This window comes from Bos taurus, chromosome 8 (assembly GCF_002263795.3).
Source record: "Bos taurus isolate L1 Dominette 01449 registration number 42190680 breed Hereford chromosome 8, ARS-UCD2.0, whole genome shotgun sequence".
In the NCBI taxonomy this organism is placed as follows: Eukaryota; Metazoa; Chordata; class Mammalia; order Artiodactyla; family Bovidae; genus Bos; species Bos taurus.
In genome coordinates this window covers 88,971,888-88,995,890 of record NC_037335.1, presented here as the reverse complement: position 1 = coordinate 88,995,890, position 24,003 = coordinate 88,971,888, and the positions used below count along the sequence as shown (strand labels likewise).

General features: G+C 43.7%; 1 protein-coding gene across 6 annotated transcripts in view; it reads right to left on the bottom strand.

The window, feature by feature from the left end:
- SHC3 (SHC adaptor protein 3) overlaps nt 1-24,003 on the bottom strand; it is a 191,692-nt gene that overhangs the window by 125,642 nt on the left and 42,047 nt on the right. For 3 of the 6 annotated variants that reach the window (XM_059889513.1, XM_059889512.1, XM_059889511.1), the window contains 3 exons: nt 11,211-11,281; nt 5,807-5,897; nt 5,381-5,460 (listed from right to left, as the gene is read on the bottom strand). In XM_059889513.1, the coding sequence (XP_059745496.1) occupies nt 5,381-5,460; nt 5,807-5,897; nt 11,211-11,281 (242 nt within the window). Of the gene's footprint in view, nt 1-5,380; nt 5,461-5,806; nt 5,898-11,210; nt 11,282-13,465; nt 13,759-24,003 lie in introns of those variants that run through there. The other 3 variants (XM_024996294.2, XM_024996292.2, XM_059889514.1) reach the window with 2 other exon arrangements.

Below are 24,003 nucleotides of genomic sequence, written 5' to 3'. Positions count from 1 at the left end.
TTATCAGGCCACCCTGGGAATCACCCAGGCCTCGCCCCAGCCAACTGCAGCAGAATTCTCTCCATGGGAGGAGATTATGGTAATTGACAATTTTCCTGTTTTCTCTGTCTTCCCTTCAAAGAGTGATATGTCTTTACTAAACAAACCTTTCGCTAGGAGACAGAGCTAGTTGCTAAAGAAGTAAATAAGTAACCAAAAAAAAAAAAAACTCGAGGCTTGGAAAGTGAGGCTCTGCCAAGTCCTCAACTAGTTCAGCATTAAACTCTTAGACATTGTGTCTAACCCCTTTCTCTGTGTTTCAGTGACATCTGAACTTATTCTAGCCACTCACCCTTCCTAGCCCCACATCCCATGAGATCCTGGCTCATGTGTGCAGCCAACTGGCTGTCCAAGCCCATGCCATGCAAGTCCAGCGGACACTGACACTCCCACCCAGCAGACTGTCAGTAGAAAGATCTCTCTACCCAGGTTCCCAGGAACAGGTCCCATGGTTGGAGGTTTACATGCTCTTGGGCACTATGCCCTCACTGGGAGAGACAGCTACTTATCTTGAAGCTGATCTCCTAAGCATCTTGTCAGAAAATTACGGTGATAAGGACATCCTGACAACGTGTTGACCACTGTCTGAAATGAAAGTAGAAATGAGGAAGTAGAATAATGTCATATTTTCCAGTTGAGGGGGGGAAAAAAACACCAAGAATCAGACTCAGTTCAGTTCAGTTCAGTAGCTCAGTCGTGTCTGAGTCTTTGCGACCCCACGGGCTGCAACACGCCAGGCCTCCCTCTCCATCACAAACTTACGAAGTTTACTCAAACTCATGTCCATCGAGTCAGTGATACCATCCAACCATCTCATTCTCTGTTGTCCCCTTCTCTCACCTTCAATCTTGCCCAGCATCAGGGTTTTTTCAAATGAGTCAGTTCTTCGCATCAGGTGGCCAAAGTATTAGAGTTTCAGCTTCAAAATCAGTCCTTCCAACGAACATTCAGGACTGATTTCCTTTAGGATGGACTGGTTGGGTCTCCTTGCAGTCCAAGGGACTCTCAAGAGTCTTCTCCAACACCACAGTTCAAAAGCATCAATTCTTCGACACTCAGCTTTCCTTATAGTCCAACTCTCACATCCATACATGACTACTGGAAAAACCATAGCCTTGACTAGACGGACCTTTGTTGGCAAAGTAATGTTTCTGCTTTTTAATATGCTGTCTAGGTTGGTTGTAACTTTTCTTCCAAGGAGTAAGCGTCTTTTAATTTCATGGCTGCAGTCACCATCTGCAGTGATTTTGGAGCCAAAAAAAAGAGTCTGCTACTGTTTCCACTGTTTCTCCATCTATTTGCCATGAAGTGATGGGACCGGATGCCATGATCTTTGTTTTCTGAATGTTGAGCTTTAAGCCAACTTTTTCACTCTCCCCTTTCACTTTCATCAAAAGGCTCTTTAGTTCTTCTTCACTTTCTGCCATAAGGGTGGTGTCATCTGCATATCTGAGGTGATTGATATTTCTCCCAGCAATTTTGATTCTAGTTTATCCCAATGGTCAAGGTGAGAAAAGACGACTCACTTAAAACCCTTTGGAGAGAAAGATGGCATCTCATCCTTTCCTCCCAGCCCCCTCCACCTTACCCAGCCCGCCCTATCTCTCCCCACCCCTACTCAGCGTTTCCCATTCCAAAACCCCCACCTAGCCACCCTTCCTCAACTCATCTATCCTATCACCTCTCAATCACCCCCTTTCCACCCCACCTCTCCCCATTCTAACCTACCCTACTCACTTTGAGCTAGTTAAGGTGGCAAGAGTCTCATCCTTTCTACAAACTATTTACATGAAAAGTTTAAAAAAAAAAAAAACACTTGTATTATATTTACTTCTATAATTTAGTGACATTCAATGAAGAGTTGCTGAAGCACAGGACAAGCACTCCCAGGATGAATAAAGCAAGTAGAAGGCAAGCAGCACAGTCTTTGAAGAGCCCACTCTGCCCCACAGCTGACCCTTTTCCTTATGTGTATTTGCCCCATTCATCCCAACCGGACTGCAAGTGCCTCATTTTCTCCATGGCCTGCTCAAGGCCATCATGTCACTGTGTTTGGGAAAGGAATTGTTAATTAACAAGGAATTTCCATCTGCCAATGGTGCCCCCCTGCCCAGTGTGTGTCTGGAGTTTGCCAGCATTTGTGGCTTCCCTAAGGATGCAACCCTCTTGTTCAAGTAGCAGTGGGTGACTCCTGACTCTAGATTCAGACTTGCTCTGGTTCCAGTCTCAACTTCACCACTTCCTGGCACTGTGATCTTTGACAGTTTTTGTAAACATTCTGATCCTTGGTTTCCTCATCTCCAAAATGTACACAGTCCACCTCCCAAGGATTCTGAGACAAGAAACCACATGCTCTCATCGCTATCTGAAATTATTATGCCAAATAACATGAAACTGCTGAAATTTGACTATTGTCAACTAAGAAAACTATAAGTTCATCCTTCTTTTGATATGTCTATGTGCTTATTCTCTCTCCCTGCAATAGAAGTTTAGTTTTTATTTAGTGTCCTGTTCCTAATATCTAAATAGTGACTGAACACGACATGTGATCAATAAAAATTTGTTGAATGAATGAATGACATGTTTAGAGCAATATAGCAAGTATTCAATAATAGTGTTGGTATTATTATTATCATCATTATTATTATCAGCAACAGCTGCAATTAGCAAAGCAAGAAGATAGAATGAAATACCAGATAATATTGGCGTAAGTGAAAATCAATGCTACATTACCAAAAATTTCAATTTTCAGTAACTTTAGTTTGTTGCATCAAACCAGTGTTTCTTTTCAGCTAGAAAACCTGTCCTGAATGGAACTGGTTGATATTGATAATTAGAATAATGTCAATCAACAGTCGGTATTATCATATACAGAAATTTGGAAAGAGTGAGTGAACTGCAAAATTAAATCCATGATAAAGACCCTATCCAGATTTGCTGAACACATACTATGTGTTACCTGGCAAACCAGGTGCAGCCCCAGCACTTTGTAGGTTTAAGACTCTAAACAAGCCATTTGTAGGGATTCCATCCCTATTCCACAGGTGAGGAGCCAACCCTGAGAAGTAATGAGAACCTAGGATGCTCCTCTCTGGTGAGAGGTAATTATGAGCTGGTACCTACGGATCCCTTTACTCACCTGCTAGGTTAGGAACCCCACCTGTAAATAAGGCTCTGCTGCTTGGGTCAGGAGATTGCTGTCCAAAGATCAGGCTAGGACGGCTGCTCAGAGAGCCCCAAGAGAAAAATTTGATTTGGAGAGGATTCAGAGAGACAAGCCTGGAGACCAAGTCATGCTGTGAGCCTTCAGCTAGAGCTGTCATTTTGCAGCCCCTAGTCCACCCTGGGCTCCATGGACATCCCCATAAAAATGGCTATGCTCCCTCCAGGGCCAGAGTCTGGCCTCCATTGCTCTGATAGGGGCTTCACCAGCACCAGTGGCCCCATTCCCACCCTCTGCTCCCTGCAACACGCTCCCCAGTAGGCTCCTCACACTAAGTCTCAGGGTCCTCTAGGGGACAGATGAATGCACATGTGTGGGTCTGGTCAATGGAATGGCCTTGAGACTTTACCTGTACACAGCTTGTGCCAGATGATGTAACCTCTCATTTATTCCTCACAAAGTGGGTGAATGCATCAACATATATTAGCAAGATGAGATGGAACACCAAACTGAGGCCAATCAGAAAGCAGATGCCTATATCCCTCAGCCCCAGAACTCTTTTTCTGTCCTAAAGGCAGCCGGGCTTGGGCCCAGGACTCAGACAGGTGCAGGGTGTGCCTGTGTTCCTTCATCCGAATCAGGCCCCAGCCTCTGGCGGGTATTAGCATTACTGCCCAGAGGCAGACAGGTAGAAACCTTGAGAGGCCCAAGTGGGAGCAGCTGCCTCAGTTTCTTGCTTTCTTCCGGTCTGCCACGTGGTCAGGGAAATTCACCCCAGGGTTAAACGCTTCCTTCCCCAGGAAGTCCTCCCAGATTCGTCCAAGCCTCTTCCGTTTTCCTGTGGTACTTTTTATGCGCTTGCTGTCACCTGACCCACTGCCTCGTGACTCTGGCCCTCTTTCCCTAGTCGTGGCTTTTTGGGCACCTGTGATGCACACACCCCCATCTATCACATTCTCGCACGCAAATAATGACGAATGAGGCGCAAAGCACAAAACTACTTCGGTTGGTGGTAAGCCCTGAGTAACAACGTAGAAGGAAAGCGGAAGGACTCAGCCCGCTACATCCAAAGCCCGGATGCGTTTGCACGCAGGCAAGCTGGTGTTTTCAAAAAGAATTCTAAACTGAGAAAACACTAACTCCCTCCCTGCCAGGCCTCGCCCCTCTGGGGGTGGAAGTCTTCGAAAGGCTCAGCCTGAGAAACGTGTTCCGAACAAATAAATTTAGAGCGAGCCGTAAGGCTGAAATCATAAGTTAGCCATCCTGTGCCGGCAGGATGTACACAGGGATGGGCAGGCAGGCTGTTCACACCCACTACTCCCCTTTCTAATTCTGAGAGTCAACCAGCCTCGGGAAAGATTTTTACAGATTTCTTCCTTTTCCTGGCGTGTTGAACTTAAATCGACATTAGCCGTGTTTCTTTTGTAGCGAAAAAGGAATTCTCCAGTATGATTGGGGAGGAGTCTAATTGGCGAGATAAGATCCTGGAGCCTGAAGGCACCTGACCAAAAGTCAGTCTCGTTTTTCATGTCACCTGCCAAGTATCAAGCACACATCTTAACACCTTTGATACAATGGGTTTGCAGATAAATAAGAGTGAAAGTCACTCAGTCGTGTCCCACTCTTTAGGACCTCATGGACTGTAGCCTGCCAGGCTCCTCTGTCCACGGAATTCTCCAGGCCAGAATACTGGAGTGGGTAGCCCATTCCCTCTTCCAGGGACTTCCCAACCCAGTGATTGAACCCAGATTTCCCACATTGCAGGCAGATTCTTTACCGTCTTAGCCACCAGGGAAGCCCCAAAAAACTGGAGTGGGTAGCCTATCCCTTCTCCAGGGGATCTTCCCTACCCAGGAATTGAACCGGGGTCTCCTGCATTGCAGGTAGATTCTTGACCAGCTGAGCTACCAGGGAAGCCAGGGCCCTTCCAAATTCATCCTCTGGATCTGCTAGGTGAGAAAGCTACAGAATCAAAGTCCTGCCCATTTCGTGCAGCATGTGGGATCCATGCCATGGTCCAAGAGGAAGCGATCACCTCAAAACTGAACAGAAGATGTTCAGAGCCCCTCCCTGCCTGGGTGTTTCCAGCTTCCTCCTGGTCAGGATATGTGATCAGACCCCAGGTCATCCCCAGACCGTGTACAGTTCTCCCAGAGGCAGAGCTGCACAGCGCCTTACCTGCCCTTCTTCCTCTGCGTCCATCTCCTCTCCCCACAGCTCCTCACAGGCTGAACGCCACCCTGAGGATGGGAAATCTTCTACAAACAACACAAATAGCTCATTAGTAAATGTGGCCTTACCCCAAACCTCAGCCCGGGCACTGATCCACTCCCCCATGAGCTGGTGATGAAATGGCCACGTGTCACAGAAGTTTGATGTGAGATGGCAAAGGGCTGTGGTGGACGTCGCGGGGGTGGAGGAGGCCAGGGTGCCTAGCCCCGCAGCCTGGTCGGTCCCTCTCTCGCAGGAAGTCCAACGAGGGCACGCGGTGGCGGGAGGCCTTCATGCACATGAGGAGAGACAGCACAGCTGGGATGGATGCACACAGATGAGGATGCTGGGGGAGTCGATGGACCTGAAGGACTATGTGGTGAAAGGTTTTACCTTGGCCTTTTTCTTTTTTTGAGAGCACTGAGAGAATGTTGGAAGCCAGAAGTGACTGGACAAGTGAGCGTTACCAAGGCTGCCAGGTCGACTCGGGGAAGAGAGGGTGGATGGAGAGAAGAAACTGGACTTAGGCCATCCAGCTAGCCGTCTTTCAGGCTGAGGATTGACCCCTCCATGCTCCTAACTGGCAATAGACCCCCGCAAGCCAGGCCGCCATTCTCGCTGTATCAGGCTGTATCAGGAGCATCTGCAATAGATCTTTAACACCTCGTCTGCGGGTTCCCTTCTCCTTCTGGCCGCCAGGGCGTGCTGGTTATTTTGTTCAAAATCATGGCCCTGTAGCCATCACAGTGCCCAGCACTGTCAGACCCATTCCACACAGTCACACATCTACCATCTAACCAAACTCCCTGAGGGAAACGTTGGACATAAAAGATCCCAGCATCACAACGTTCAGTCTGACTCACCAGCTCATGGCGGATTCTGTGTCCATTACACTCTGCCCCCTCAGGCTGTAGTAATGTGAGAAAGTTGTGGCCAGGTGACTCTGAACTTCAACTCATGCTAGCATCCATGATACAAGTCTTCAGAGACCCCCATTGATAGGTTGAATCAGAACACAAGGAGGGACTTCCTTAGTGGTCCAGCTAAGACTCGGTGTTCCCAATGCAGGGGGACGGGGTTTGATCCCTAGTCAGGGAACTAGATCCCACATGCCACGACTAAGAGCTGGTGGTTGGTGTACTGCAACTATAACTTGGTGCAGCCAAATAAATGAAATATATTTTTTAAAAGAACAAAAGGAAATGCCTTCCTCAAAGAAGGATGTTGTCCTTACACAAACTTTGAGTTTGGTTTCAAACCAAAAATATTTCATACATGTTCCTGGGGAATTTTCAAAACACCTGGACTCTGAAGCAGAACCCTCCAGCAAGTGGATGCTAAGTGGAGTGCTAGGGAGCAATCTCGTCCATGGGCCGTGCTGGTCAAGGTCTGGGCTAAACCTGCATCTTCAGGGCCCATTGAAACTATGACAGCTTTAAAATAAGGGGAAGGGGCCAGTTAGCTCAGTTGGTTAGAGCATGGTTAATAAAATAAGGGAGACGAAAAACCTAAACTAGATTCAACTGTTTTCTCTCTACAGTTTGAAAAAAGCAAGTTTGTGTTGGTCTCTGCTCAACATTTTGTACATTTACAGGAATTCACCCTCACCTTCATTTACAGAAAGTGTAGCAAAGCCATGCACATTGAGCTCATGTGTCTATGCGAGGCTGAGTGGAAAGCAAACTTGATGGTTATTGGATGAATCCAAGCACTGCAGGAGGTCAGCTGGGGTCGTTTAGAACCAAAAATACACGTCAGACCATCTCAGTTACTGTTGGAGAAGGACCAGCTTGCTGAGTGCTCTGGGTCTAACCGCATATATATTTATAGCCTTCCATGCCATAAAAACAGCTTAAGGTGATTTCCAATAATAAATCAAATTGAACACGGCAAATCAAATTAGCAGATGGGAAGGGGAAGAAAGTAAGGCCTTGCTTTTCCCGTGACCATGGCACATGGGCACTTCCTGTCACCCTGCAGGGTGGCCTGACAGGCTGCTCGCCGAGTCAGACCAACACCCCATCTAATGAGGCACGTCACGCTCTGACAGGAAGTACAGTAACTCAGTCCAAGCCATCCCCCGAGGCACAGAGTGTGGTCCCCATGGGCAGAGTGGCCAGAAGCCACAGCAGTGGCCATCAGCATTCTGCCACAGTCTCCTCATGTGAAGACCCAGTAGCTTAACGCAGATGAAAGCATAGGTCTCTGATTTGACTTCCAGCTGGGGAGCTGGGTCCTCCCTGCTTCAAGCCCCCACCTTCCTCAGGGTGACACCAAGCTGAGACCCTCCCCACAGTCCTCCGGGGCTGCACAGCACAGGGAAATCCATGCAGGGAGAAAGTTGGTTCCCCACGTGGGTTTCAGGTTTCACAGACCATGAGGTGGCGCTGGTGATGGGGGAGACAACAGAAGGCAGTTTCCTCAAGCTCTTGAGTGGCCCAGCTTCTGCTGTGGGGTTCCTGTGTGGCCTTAATAGTGCTGAGTTATAAGGGTGTGGGGAGGCGTGCTGACAGGGGTCACGTTGTGGGGTCGGAACTAAAGGGAGTCACCCTCTTCAAGGCCATGCAGGTGCAGGGACCAGGGGAACATTGGGAAGCTAGTTCTTCTCAGTTCAGTTCTGTTCAGTCGCTCAGTTGTGTCCGACTCTTTACGACCCCATGGACTGCAGCACAACAGGCTTCCCTGTCCACCACCAACTAGTTCTTCTGCAAAAGTTTTTTCTTCATCTGTCAAGCGTCTCTGTCCCCTGAGCAGACTTTCATAAATACAGTAAGTCCCCACATATGATCCTTCAAGTTTGTGTGTGTGTGCGCGCGCGCGCGTGCACGCTCAGTCGCTTCAGTCATGTCCGACTCTGTGACCCCGTGGACTGTAGCCTGCTAGGCTCCTCTGTCCATGGGATTCTGCAAGCAAGAATACTGGAGTGGGTTGCCATGCCCTTCTCCAGGGGATCTTCCCAACCCAGGAATCAAACTCAGGTCTCATGCATCTCCTGCACTGCAGGCAGATTCTCTACTGCTGAGCCATCAGGGAAGCCCAAGCCTTCAAGTTGCAAACTTGCTAAGATGTGAACATGGTTCACATGTCCAAATCACATAAATGAGTTCACACGTGTGGCACACACTGTCACATGGGTGCACCCTCTTCCAGGGGTTGTGCTTTTGGGTACTTTACTACAGTATTGTCTAGAGTATAGAGGTACGGTATCTTTATTTCAAGTTCAGGATGCCTGGAAGCAAGCATTACAGCAGCAGTGATGTAGCAGGTACTCCTGTACTTTTCAAGGTACTATCCTGTAAGATTAAAAATGTTTTATTTATTTTTTGTTTGCTTTTTTATATATTATTTGTATGAAAAGTATTTTAAATTTTTTACAGTATAGTACTATATAGCTGGGCTTCCTAGGTGGCTCAATGGTAAAGAATCTCCCTGCCAATACAGGAGACACAGGTTCAATCCCTGGGTCAGGAAGACCCCCTGAAGAAGGAAATGCCAATGCACTTACAACCTTCTTGCCTGGAGATCCCCATGGACAGAGGAGCCTGGCGGGCTACAATCCATAAGGTTGCAAGAGTTGGACATGACTTAGAGACAACATCAACAATAGAACTTAACTACAGCATTAGGTTTCCCTACAACCTTTCAAGAATGCCTTTAGCATATAAAGCACATCAAGATGGGAGAATTTAATCACAGGTATGTTTAACACTCAGCTGCCACACAGACTTGAAATCGTGCCACATCCACAGGACACCATTGAGCATTCTTGTCCTGGGTGTGAAGGCTGCTTTCTGATGTTGATTTGTCAAACCGTTTCCTACAAGTGCTGTCTGGCTCGTAACAAAATAAGAAACAGGTCACATGATAAAAATGAGGCAAAAGACAAAAAGCATCACAGAGAAAAGCAAACAGTTTTCAAAAAGTCTAATAAATCGAGAACAATGTATACATATATTTATATGTATGTATAACTGAATCACTTTGCAGTACAACAGAAGTTAACATGATATCATAAATCAACTATATTTCAATTAAAATAAATATATTGATATTTTTTAAGTCTAATAAACCCAAGGCAATTCTGATATAATCAAAGTACAACACCGAGTTTCCTGAGTCAAGGAATGGCACTTCACTTGGCCCATTACAGTGCTGCACCGCTGCTAGAATCTAAATAGAGTGGAATTGGATGTCTGCTCCACAGCTTTTTTCTACCACTACCATGATTTTATCTGGCCATTTGGCACCCAAAGAATGCCCAGACCTTGATCCAAAGGCACACCGGGATTGCTACTGGCCGTCCTGCCCACCTCCATTCCTGAAAAGCAGGACTTGGCCATTTGCATGTGTGTCTTTCTCCCCCAAAACAGGGGGTCTGGCAAAGCAGGACAGCAGCCATGGTAAAGACTCAAAAAATATATCAGAAGAATTAAAATGACATAAATTATCTCGGAAGTTCTAGGACCTATAAAGAAAATTCAATAGAAATGGCTGACAATTCTCTTTAAAAAACAACGGCACCATACACAACATTGTAAATCAAATATACTTCAGGGTTTTGAAGTTAAAAAAACACAACAACTACCACCCCCCCATGAGCAGGTGACCAGAGTCAGGGGTTCCAGTGTCCCTAGGTCCATGGTTAAGCATTCTGCCCACACCCCCTACACAGCACTGCCTTCTCACAGCTGGGATGAATGAGTGATTGACTAAACACTCAGACTTTTATTCTAACTGCTCTCACTTCAAAATACCATTCTTTTGCCTTGGCAATATCCATAAACCATTTTCTACAAATATGTGGAGATGGATTCTCCCCTTGGCGTAGATTACTACTGTGTTCACAATAAGTGTGTCTTGAGTTGCTTGAGAGAGAAGGAAGACATCAACTCTTTTGAACATGAATTTCTTCAATGAGCAAGAAGAGGTTTCATTGTGATGCTTAAAACGTAGAACTGAGGTATGTAAATTACTGAGCAGCTAATTACCATAAATAATTGCTTTCTAAAGCTCAATCTTTAGTTTTTGGCTTGCTAATGCAAAGATATCCAATAGACAAATTTGAACGAAATAAAATTGAGGCATTTTCTGAGGTCACTGTTTAAATTAAACAATGCCACTACTGCCAAAGCAATATAAGCTCATCGCCTTCTGAAATGTAGCTATTTCACAGACCTAGTCCTAGCTTTCTGGTTCTCTTCTTCAAGATGACTTGAAATTGGCATTTTTCTAAAGATACAAGTTCTACTAGGCTATGAATTTTATAAAAACATGCTTAAAAACAGAATTGGCCCTCAAGTTTAAAATCTGGTTTAAAACATATAAACCTGCTCAAAATCACTGAAGCCTTAAAAGAATCAGTCTGCTTTCTAAATTATTACTCCCATTAAGATTTCTACTTCCAACTCTGTGCATTTTAATTTCTGTGTATACCATTGGAAATTCTCTCTTGACATCTTGATTTAAAAAAAAAAAAGAAATAACAGAGATTTAAAATATCAGTCTGGTCTAAGAGTTTCTTTTATTAAAGAAACAAACATAAACACTCCATTTGTCTGCAACTTAATTATAAAAAGAGTTTGGAAGTGAGGAGTGTTCTTCAGGAGGCTTGTGTCAAGACATACATGTCACAAACATAGAACACTCAGGAGACTTGAGACAGTGAGTCCTGACTCCCTGTCCCTGGTCACCAGCACTCAAGGGGCAGACTTTCCCTCTGGAAATTTCTAGTGGTTTACTTCAGAAATCATTCCTTTCTCAAGTAAAATCACAGGAGTCCATTTTCAAGAGGGCTTACCTGGTAATTTGCGTCCTTGTACTGAAGTCAAGAGACCTCATGGAGCGAAGAACTTCAATGCACCCCAGATACTGCAAGGAGAGAAAATGTAAGTCATGAGTCAGAGAACTAAGATGAAGAGATGATTCCTAACCAAAGCAAAGTCATTTGGGGGAGCCATACACAATTTTTCAACCACATTGTAACTTTTTATTCATGGTGACACTTCGTTCTGTTTCTATAGAAGTAATAACTCACACCCATCAGAAAATATCCTGAGTGCTTACATTTGGCACTATACTTAACTTTCACGAAACCCATTAGGATGTTCACTTTCTTTAGCAATACACCTTCAAAAGCTTTTGTTGAGGTATAACTTGTATGTCATAAAATGCAGAAATCATAAATGTACAACTCAATGATCATTTAAACATGCACCTGTCATGTAACCACCACCCAACATCCCAGCATCCCATTTCCAGTCCTTTACTAAATTTCCAGAAGTTTATAATATTTAAAGAAAGAACGAAAACACTATAGTACCAACATTTTGGCCAACTTTACACTTCACTATTTAGTAAATACATTTTGGGCTTTGAACAAACTACAGAGTATCCCCAACGGTGTTTTATTTTGGTTTACCAGAAAGACCTCTTCTGAATTATTTAACATAAATTTCCAGAATTTCAACTTAACATCTAAATTTGTAGCTACATTTGTTTATCAGTTTTATACATGAGAATGTATGTGTACATGTGAATATATGGCCACAGTTAAAGCTACAGACAAACAACTAGAATGGAAGAGATAGAATATTCGTGTTCCAAAGCCCTTGGGGGAGTTTGAAGGTACAGATGTTTTATACTAATGACTTTAAATTTAGACATAGCAGGAAGGGACCTCATGGTGTAGTACAGAAAAGACTGCATTTAAATTATACAGAAAAACTGAATTTGAGCCTGGCTCTGTCATATCATCTTACATAACCTCAAGCAAAACTTCAAACTTCTCTGAAATGTGACTATTACTCCAACCACTGCACAGTCACAGAGTTATTTAAATACCACCACCTCCATCAGTTAAGTGGGTACCATGAACGGTCACAGAGACATATGAATAAGATGACCACCAACCCTGCAGAGTCATATGATTAAAGGGACAATATCACAGAATCACGTGAATGCTGAGACCAGCATCACAGGATTATATAACTACCACCTCCACCACCAAAGTCGAAGACTTACTCGAATACCACATCCATTATCACAAACGTACATGAGTACCATGACTAACATTGCAGAGTTATGTATACTACAACGAGGTCGCAAGTCACAGGAAAACAGTAAACAACAGTGCATGATCACGTGACTACCACTATCGCTATTATAGACTTGTGTGGATGCCATCATCGCCACAGCAGGGTTAGATGATGACCACTGTCACTAAGATATGTGCAGACCACGACCCCCTTTGCTGAGTTACAGGATTGTCAAGACCACCACTGTCACAGTTATGTGAACATCACAACCACATCCCAGAGGTATGTGAACACCATCACCAGCAACATTACAAAGTGAAGTAATTACTTCAACCAAAGTGGCAAAGTTGGTCAATAACTCTAAAATGTGTGACGACCATTCCTACCACCACTGCAGTTATGGAAACCTCCATGCCCACCACTGCAGATGTGTGAATATGACATAATCACTGCAGGTCAGATAGTTACTATGCCCATCATCACAGAGCTATTGAAGACCATTTTATAACACTGCAGAATTATATGATACCACCCACACAACCATAGCAAAATGTGAATTCTGTGAATGCTCTCTCAGTTATGGGAATATCACTACCCCACAGTGCCATGCTAATGCCAACACGACCATCATTGTAGAGCTGTGTGAATTCCACGCCCAAGTCCTGATGTTATCTGAATTACACCATCACCAACCTCACAAGATCTGTGAATAACAATATCAATGCTATACAATTATGCCATGACAAAATAACATCTTAGGATTATGAATACTGTGATGAATTGCAGTGTCTACGAACACAACCTTCCCCAGTGATGCGGGGTCATGTGAATACAAGACCTCTGCCACACAGTTATTTGAATATCACCTGTTGGGCTGAACCCTACAGGCCTGCAAGCCCGGCATTTGCCCCGCTTCAAGACCCAAGAAAGAGCTGGTGTCAGCAACAGAGACATCAATGGCTTAATGGATGGGGGGAATCTCACATGTCTGAAGCAAGGTCCCGGAGCAACAACCCACCATGTGCAGCAGACAGCGGGCAGAACAGGGCAGTAGTCTTCGCTCCTAGGGGGAGAGGGAGGTTACCAGTTATAGGGGGAACTGACATCAGGTTGGCTATCAGTTACCAGGGAAAACCAGCAAGTGAGCATGTCCATAATGGCCCATTTGATAAGGTATCATGGTGGAGATGCTCTAAACCAAAGCTTAGAATGATCACTGGCTGGGGCCGGGGGCAAGGATGTGGGAAGGTTAGTCATGTGAGTAGGGTGTAGGTATAGCTGGCACTGGTCAAGCAGGGGATGTACAGAGAGCAAGAAAACAGCCATCCTGGGTGGCCGGATCATCCACCACCTCTGCCCTGACAATGATGATATGTGAAATGCAAACACCTGGCCAACCTCAAAAGGCCATGGAAATAACATCAGCAACATCATAAAGTCATATGAATGCACTTATCATGGTGGCACATTATGTGTATGCAAATATCACCACCATGATAGGGCTGTGTGGATACCATGACCAACATCACAGCTATGGGAGCCGTGGGAGCTATGGGAACAGACAGCCAATGGTGAGGTTATGAGAAGACTATCACCAACACAACCACTGAGTTATGTGATTACCACAACCAACACCACAGGTTGTGTAAACACCATAAACAACATCCAACATCATTTCAATGCTATCAGCAACACTGCAGATATATGAATATCATGTCCCCCACAGCAGAATTATATGAAGACCGTCTACACCCATTCCACAGAAAAACCCATAACATGCTCACCACTACAGAGGTAGATGAACACTACCACTTAGATCCTTGCACAGTCACATGAATACCACAGCCACCAACTCTGCAGTTATATGAATATGACCACAACCAACATCACAGATTCTTGTGAATACCACCACCAACACTAATGCAAAGCTATGTGAATTCCTTGACGAATGTGCAGAATAACATGTAGACTAACTTCTCAGAGTTGTTATTACCACCACCACAACCTTCACAGGTATGCCAGTACCTCCACTGCTGTCACAGTTATATAAAGACCATGTCCAACTTCAGGGAATCATATAAGATGACAAACACTGCCACACTCGCGGCACTACATAAACATCACCACCAACACTGCCAAGTGGAATTACCCTCCCGAGGGTCTGTAGCAATTTGTCCTGTCCCCACCAATGTCTAAGCAAGTTTACTTCTCTACCCTTTGTAACAGTTCAGTTCAGTTCAGTCACTCAGTCGTGTTCCACTCTTTGCGACCCCATGAATCGCAGCACGCCAGGCCTCCCTGTCCATCACCAACTCCCGGAGTTCACTCAGACTCACGTCCATCGAGTCAGTGATGCCATCCAGCCATCTCACCCTCTGTCGTCCCCTTCTCCTCCTGCCCCCAATCCCTCCCAGCATCAGAGTCTTTTCCAATGAGTCAACTCTTCGCATGAGGTGGCCAAAGTACTAGAGTTTCAGCTTTAGCATCATTCCTTCCAAAGAACTCCCAGGGCTGATCTCCTTCAGAATGGACTGGTTGGGTCTCCTTGCAGTCCAAGGGACTCTCAAGAGTTTTCTCCAACACCACAGTTCAAAAGCATCAATTCTTCGGCGCTCAGCTTTCTTCACAGTCCAACTCTCACATCCATACATAACAGTGGACAACATCAATCTTTTGAAACTTTGCCTCTTGTGGGCAAAAGTATTTCTTTTCTGTTGTTGTTTTCATTTGAATCTCCCTGTCATCTAATTAGATTGTGTAGTTTTCTATTGTTTATTGGCTATTTGCACTTCTTTTTCTGTTAACTGACTGTTCATATCTTTGGTCCAGTTTTCTATTAGGTTCTTCATCTTTTTCTTCTAGATTAATGTGATGTTAATCTTTTGATGGTCAGTTTCTACATTTTACCTAAAAGAACTTGTTACCATAGTAATATAGTAATAATTCCTGTGATTACATGCCTATCCTTTCTGGTGTGGCTTTGGAATGCCTTATCTTGCATGAGAAGATCTTGTGTCCACAGGTCTTCATAATAATCTTCCAAATTTTATTTTAAGAATATTTATTTATTATTTACCTATCTATGCTTTCAGTTTATTTAATGGTTTTCGTTTAGCTTTTAAATCTATTTGGGATTTATTTGTCTATATAGGCTATGGCATGAATTATAATGCTAGCCTTCAAATGGACTACTACTTTATGAGTTGTTGTTGTTCAGTTGCTAAGTCATGTCCAAATCTTTGCAACCCCATGGAATACAGCATGCCAGGCTACCCTGTCTTTCACTATCTCTGAGAGTTTCCTCAAACGCATGTCCACTGAGTCAGTGATGGCATCCAATCATCTCATCCTCTGTGTTCCCCTTCTCCTCCTGCCCTCAATCTTTCCCAGCATCAGGTCTTTTCCAATGAGTCAGCTCTTTGCATCAGGTAGCCAAAGTTTTGGAGCTTCAACTTCAGCAGCAGTCCTCCCAATGAATATCCATGGTTGATTTCCTTTGGGATTGACTGATTTGATCTCCTTGCTGTCCAAGAGGCTCTCAAGAGTCTTCTCCAGCACCACAGTTTGAAAGCATCAATTCTTCAGCATCAGCCTGCTTTATGGTTCAACTCTCACATCCATAATAAATGATTACCAGAAAAACAATAGCTTTGACTATACAGACCTTGATCGGAAAAGTGATTTCTCTGCTTTTGAATATGCTGTCTGGGTTTTTCATAGCTTTTCTTCCAAGGAGAAAGCATCTTTTAATTTCATCTCTGCAGTCACTATCCACATTGATTTTGGAGCCAAAGAGAATAAAATCTTCCACTGTTTCCACTTTTTCCCTATCTGTTTGCCATGAAGTGATGGGACTAGATACCATGATCTTAGTTTTTAGAAAGCTGAGTTTCAAGCCAGCTTTTTCACTCTCCTCTTTCACCTATCAAGAGGCTCTTTATTTCTTCTTTGCTTTTTGCCATTAGAGTGGAATCATCTGCATATCTGAGGTTGTTGATATTTCTCCTGGCAATCGATTTCAGCTTGTGAGCCATCCAGCCCAGCATTTCACATAATGACTCTGGGGCTTCCCTGGTGACTCAGATGGTAAAGAATCCACCTGCAATGCAGGAGACCCAGGTTCAATCCTTGGGTGGGAAAGATCCCCCGGAGAACAGAATGGCTACACACTCTGCTATTCTTGCCTGGAGAATTTCATGGACAGAGGAGCCTGACAGGCTATAGTCCATAGGGTTGCAAAGACTGGGACACAACTGAGGGACTAACTTTCACTTTTCTCCCTACATATAAGTTAAATAAGCAGGGTGACAATATACAGCCTTGATGTACACCTTTCCCAATTTTGAACCAGCCAGTTGATTCATGTCCAGTTCTAGCTCTGCTTCTTGACCTACATACAGGTTTCTCAGGAGACAGGTAAAGTGCTCTAATATTCCCATCTCTTTAAGAATTTTCCACAGTTTGTTGTGATCCACACAGGATAGCTCAATTGGTAAAGAATCTGCCTGCAAAGCAGGAGACCCCAGTTCAATTCCTGGGTTGGAAAGATCCACAGGAGAAGGGACAGGCTACCCACTCCAGTATTCTTGGGCTTCCCTGGTGGCTCAGCCGGTAAAGAATCCACCTGCAATGCGGGAGACCTGGGTTCAATCCCTGGGTTGGGAAGATCCCCTGGAGAAGTGAAAGGCTAACTACTCCAGTAGTCTGGCCTGGAGAATTCCATGGACTACAGTCCATGGGGTCGCAAACAGTTGGACATGACTGAGCGACTTTCACTCACTTCACACAGTCAAAGGTTTTAGCATAGTCAGTGAAGCAGAAGTAGAGGTTTTCAGAATTCCTTTGCTTTCTCTATGACCCAACAGATGTTGACAATTTGATCTCTAGCTCCTCTACCTCTTCTAAATCCAGCTTGTACATCTGGAAGTTCTTGGTTCATGTACTGTAAAAGCCTAGCTCGAAGGATTTTGAGCACGACCTTGCTAGAATGTGAAATGAGTGAAATTGTGCAGTAGTTTGAATATTCTTCAACACTGCCTTTCTTTGGAATTAGAACAAAAGCTAGCCTTTTCCAGTCCTGTGGCCATTGCTGAGTTTTCCAAATTTGCTGGGATATTGAGTGTAGCACTTGATCCTAACAGCATCATCTTTCAGGATTTGAAATAGCTCAGCAGGAATTCCATCACCTCCACTAGCTTTTTTGTAGTAAAGTTTCCTAAGGTCCACTCGGCTTCACACTCCAGGATGTCTGGCTCTAGGTTAGTGACCACACCATTATGATTACTCAGGTCATTAAGAGCTTTTGTGTATAGTTCTTCTGTGTATTCTTGCCACTTCTTATTATCTTCTGTTTCTGGTAGGTCCATGCCATTTCTGTCCTTTATTGTGCCCAACTTTGTATGAAATGTTCCCTTGGTATCTCAAATTTCTTGAAGAGATCTCTCATCTTTCCCATTCTATTTTTTTCCTCTATTTCTTTGCATTGTTCACCTAAGAAAGTGTTCTTATCTCTCCTTACTATTCTCTGGAACTCTGCATTCAGTTGGGTATATCTTTCCCTTTCTTCTTAGCCTTTCTCTTCTCTTCTCAGCTATTTGTAAGGCTTATACAAGTACTTAAGTAAGAATTTATATGAATATCACTGATTTAATCATTCATTCATGTCTTGCTGGATTAATGTGCCAACTTTGTGGTATGTTAAATTCCTATTTCTGTATGGACCTTTATCTGAACTCTCTTATATGTCATTGGTCAATTTATGAGTCTCTTGTGCATATTTTTCCTTAAGAACTTTAAGATTATTTAATGAGATTCTCCCACACCTAAAAAACCATTTGAATTCCATTGAAATTTCATATGCTACCTTGAAAAGAATTTACATTTATTATTAAGTTTTTTATCCACAAACATGAGAGTTGTCTCAAATTCAGATATTATTTATTGTCTTTAATAAGACTGCAGTTTTTATTATATAAATCTCATACTTTTCTTGGTGTATTCCAAGGCATTTTTGGGCTCCAAAATCACTGCCGATGGTGATTGCAGCCATGAAATTAAAAGTCGCTTACTCCTTGAAAGGAAAGTTATGACCAACCTAGACAGCATATTAAAAAGCAGAGACATTACATTGTCAGCAAAGGTCCATCTAGTCAGGGCTATGGTTTTTCCAGTAGTCATGTATGGATGTGAGAGTTGGACTATAAAGAAAGCTGAGCACAGAAGAATTGATGCTTTTCAACTGTGGTTTTGGAGAAGACTCTTGAGAGTCCCTTGGACTACAAGGAGATCCCACCAGTCCATCCTAAAGGAGATCAGTCCTGGGTGTTCACTGGAAAGACTGATGTTGAAGCTGAAGTTCCAAAACTTTGGCCACCTGATGCAAAGACCTGATTCATTGGAAAAGACCCTGATGCTGGGAAAGATTGAGGGTGGGAGGAGGGGCAACAGAGAATTAGATGGTTAGATGGCATCATGGACTCAATGGACATGAGTTTGAATAAACTCCAGGAGTTGGTAATGGACAGGGAGGCCTGGCATGCTGTGGTTCATGGGCTCGCAAAGATTCAGACATGACTGAGTGACTGAACTGAAGGCATTTTTGTATAAATTTTGGTAACCACAAGGAATGAGAGTTTGATTTTTCCATCATGTGTCTACCTGGTTTTTACTACATAGAAAATTCAATCACTGGGCTCCAGAGATGTACAAAATTGAAGAACTGTGCAAACCTGGACAATGGAGCCCAGAAAACCTCCCAAAACTGAAGACAACCTCCTACCACCAAACAGACTGAAACATAAAACACAGTGTAAAGTCATGAAATTTAGATGCAGAAGTTTCCACATTAGCTTCATGGGAATTCCAGGAAAATAAAAGAAAAAAGTAGAGGGAAAGTTCTCTTTCAGCACCAGATATATGAAAACAAATACCATAGAAAGGATGAAGAAGAGTATTAAGCCAAGAATCTTATATCCACCCAAACTAGCATTCAAATAGGAGGGCAAAGCAAAGACTCAGAAAGTTAACCACCCACAGACGTTCTATGAAAGAAGCATTTCAGGAAAACAAGGACTACAAAAAAAGAGAAGGATGTGGGCTGCAAGAAACAATGATAAGAAAAGAATCAACAAAATTTTCAGGTACACTTTATACCTAAGCAATTATTGATGCATAACTCTAAGTTTTTTTTTATACTGACGGGAAACTGAAATCTCAGATGATCTCAGTATGGCTGGTAGGGGACAAAGAAAAAAGTGGTTGAGGAGGATAAGGGAAACTTGCTAAAGAAGACTGGACCACATAAGCGTATGAACATGAGGATGCTTAGTTCACTGGGTCGACCTTCAGAGACCTGGGGCACAGAGAGGAGCCAAAGACAGCGTGGGTATTGCTGGGAAGAAGAGTGGGAGGAGGAATGATTCGGAAGGAGTATTAGCTCTGAATCCTTCTGTGTTGTTTATAGACATTTTACATAGCAAGAACATGTTCGTTTATTACTCATACAATTACAAAATGAGGAAAAATAAAAATATTTTCCACCAAAAGAAACAGACCATGCTTAATAAAATTGGACCTCCAAGCCAAGATGCAGATGGACCAAAAAGTTATTAAGGTCATCTTGGTGTCTCAAATGACAAAGGATCTTAAGCAGCCCTCCCAGAACTTCTAGAGAGCTACCTTGTTCTGATGATGCAATAGTGAGGGAAGTGATCCATGAAACCAGCCACACCTCTCAGGAAAGCTACTTCTATGATGGGTGTCTTTGAACTCCAGCCTCAGAGTTGGTCAAGGATGTGTGTGTGATCCCATCCAGGCCAACAAGTCAGAGTCCTGGGGGTTTTGGTGGAACTGTCTGGACCAGAGCAGCTTCTGAGAGCTGTGGTGGTGGTGGTTTAGTCACTAAGTCATGTCCAACTCTTGTGACCCCATGGACTATAGCCTGCCAGGCTCTTCCGTCCAATTAATAACTGTTCCTCAGTCCCCATACCTTTACTTTCAGAGGTTAGAAGAGTTTATGAATAACTAACCCTGGTGACTTCTAGCTTCATTGCCTATAAGAGGCCCCATTCCAATTTCATTTGGAATGATGGTAAGCCTAGGCTTATAATTTTCAAGCATGGCCCCTAAATGGGAATGTCATCCATGTTGCATGAACTCCTTATTGCAAAATTCAGATTTAAATCAAATAAAGTAGGGAAAATCACTAGACCATTCAGGTATGACCTAAATCAAAACCCTTATGATTATACAGTGGAAGTGACAAATAGATTCAAGGGATTAGATCTGATAGAGTGCCTGAAGAACTATGAACAAAGATTCGTGACATTGTACAGGAGACAGTGATCAAGACCATTCCCAAGAAAAACAAATGCAAAAAGACAAAATGGTTGTCTGAGGAGGCCTTACAAATAGCTGAGAAAAGAAGAAAAGTGAAAGGCAAAGGAGAAAAGGAAATGTATACCCATTTGAATGCAGAGTTCTAAAGAATAGCAAGGAGAGATTTAAAAAAAAAAAAACCTTTCTCAGTAATCAATGCAAAGAAATAGAGGAAAACAATAGAATGGGAAAAACTAGAGATCTCTTCAAGAAAATTAGAGATACCAAGGGAACATTTCATGTAAAGATGGGCACAATAAAGGACAGAAATGGTATGGACCTAACAGCAGCAGAAGATATTAAGAAGAGGTGGCAAGAATACACAGAAGAACTATACAAAAAAGATCATAATGATCCAAATAATCATCATGGTGTGATCACTCACCTAGAGCCAGACATCTTGGAATGTCAAGTCAAGTGGGCCTTAGGAAGCATCACTACAAACAAAGCTAGCGGAAGTGATGGAATTTCAGTTGAGCTATTTCAAATCCTAAAAGATGATGCTGTGAAAGTGCTGCACTCAATATGCCAGCAAACTTGGAAAACTCAGCAATGGCCATAGGATTGGAAAGGGTCAGTTTTCATTCCAATCCCAAAGAAAGGCAATGCCAAAGAATGCTCAATGCTATGCTATGCTAAGTCACTTCAGTCGTGTCCAACTCTGTGCGACCCCATAGACAGCAGCCCACCAGGCTCCCCTGTCCCTGGGATTCTCCAGGCAAGACACTGGAGTGGGTTGCCATTTCCATCTCCAACGCATGAAAGTGAAAAGTGAAAGTGAAGTCGTTCAGTCGTGTCTGACTCTTAGCAACCCCATGGATTGCAGCCTAACAGGCTCCTCCATCCATGGGATTTTCCAAGCAAGAGTACTGGAGTGGGGTGCCATTGCCTTCTCCAAGAATGCTCAAACTACCGCCCAATTGCACTCATCTCACACGCTAGTAAAGTAATGCTCAAAATTCTCCAAGCCAGGCTTCAACAATATGCAAATCTTAAACTTCCAGATGTTCAAGCTGGATTTAGAAAAGGCAAGGAATCAGAGATCAAACTGCCAACATCTGTTGGATCATCAAAAAAGCAAGAGAGTTCCAGAAAAACATCTACTTCTGTTTCATTGACTATGCCAAAGTGTTTGACTGTGTGGATCACAACAAACTTTGGAAAATTCTTCAAGAGATGGGAATACCAGACAACCTGACCTGCCTCTAGAGAAACCTGTATGCAGGTCAGGAAGCAACAATTAGAACTTGACATGGAACAACAGACTGGTTCCAAATAGGAAGAGGAGTACCTCAAGACTGTATATTGTCACCCTGCTTATTTAACTTATATGCAGAGTAAGTACATCATGAAAAACGCTGAGCTGGATGAAGCACAAGCTGGAATCAAGATTGCCAGGAGAAATGTCAATAACCTCAGATATGCGGATGACACCACCCTTATGGCAGAAAGTGAAGAAGAACTAAAGAGCCTCTTGATGAAAGTGAAAGAGGAGAGTGAAAAAGTTGGCTTAAAGCTCAGCATTCAGAAAACAAAGATCATGGCATCTGGTCCCATCACTTCATGGCAAATAGATGGGGAAACAGTGGAAACAGTGTGAGAATTTATTTTTCTGGGCTCCAAAATCACTGCAGATGATGATTGCAGCCATGAAATTAAAAGACGCTTACTCCTTGGAAGGAAAGTTATGACCAACCTAGACAGCATATTAAAAAGCAGAGACATTACTTTGCCAACAAAGTCCATCTAGTCAAGGCTATGGTTTTTCCAGTAGTCACGTATGGATGTGAGAGTTGGACCGTGAAGAGGCCTGAGCGATGAAGAATTGATGCTTTTGAACTGTGGTGTTGGAGAAGACTCTTGAGAGTCCCTTGGACGGCAAGGAGATCCAACCAGTCCATCCTAAAGGAGATCAGTCCTGGGTGTTCATTGGAAGGTCTGAAGTTGAAGCTGAAATGCCAATACTTTGGCCACCTGATGCAAAGAGCTGACTCATTTGAAAAGACCCTGATGCTGGGAAAGATTGGGGGCAGGAGGAGAAGGGGATGACAAAGGATAAGATGGTTGGATGGCACCACCAACTCAATGGACATGAGTTTGGGCAGGCTCCAGGAGTTGCTGTTGGACAGGGAGCCCTGGCGTGCTGCAGCTCATGGGGTCACAAAGAGTTGGACAAGACTGAGCAACTGAACTGAACTGAATATAAGCATTTGCTTACTGCATATGTGCTAAGTCACTTCAATCATGTCTGACTCTGTGCAACCCTATGCACTGTAGCTTGCTAGGCTCCTCTGCCCATGGGATTCTCCAGGCAAGAATACTGAAGTGAATTGCTATTGTGAATTGCTATTTACTTAAATTCTAAGTGAATTGCTTCTCCAGGGGATCTTCCTGACCCAGGGGTCGAACCTGCATCTCTTACATCTCCTGCATTGGCAGGCAGGTTCTTTACCACTAACACGTCTGGGAAGCCCATTGTTTACTAACTACATGTAAGAAGACCCTACACCATTCTCATCATAAGTGTTAATGAACACTTATCTGCACCTGTTAGGAGGCTCACATAGAAAGAACTTGAACAGGCATCATGCCTTTGAAGAACTCACAGTTTACTGGTCATTCTTTGACAGCTACATCATGGGGCAGCAAAAGAAATGTGTCAGAACCAGGATGAAAGACAAATTGTTGGGAAATCAAAGGAGAGACCATGAAGCAATGTCCAAATGTACTATGTATATGAGGCAGTGAATGTCAAAGTGTGGTCCCCTGGCCAGCAGCAGCATCTCAGAACCTGTTAGAAAGTCCTGCAAGCTCTCCAGGGATTCTGATGTCCACTCAAGTCTGAGATTTGTCTATATAGTACTGATTTAACATTCCAACCTTTCTTTATCTGATCAATGTTGTACGAAGGCTGTTGCTGCTGCTGCTGCTAAGTCGCATCAGTCGTGTCCGACTCTGTGCAACCCCATAGACGGCAGCCCAACAGGCTCCTCTGTCCCTGGGATTCTCCAAGCAAGAATACTGGAGTGGGTTGCCATTTCCTTCTCCAGTGCATGAAAGTGAAAAGTGAAAGTGAAGTTGCTCAGTCATGTCCGACTCTTTGAGACCCCATGGACTGCAGACTACCAGGCTCCTCTGTCCATGGGATTTTCCAGGCAAGAGTACTAGAGTGGGGTGCCA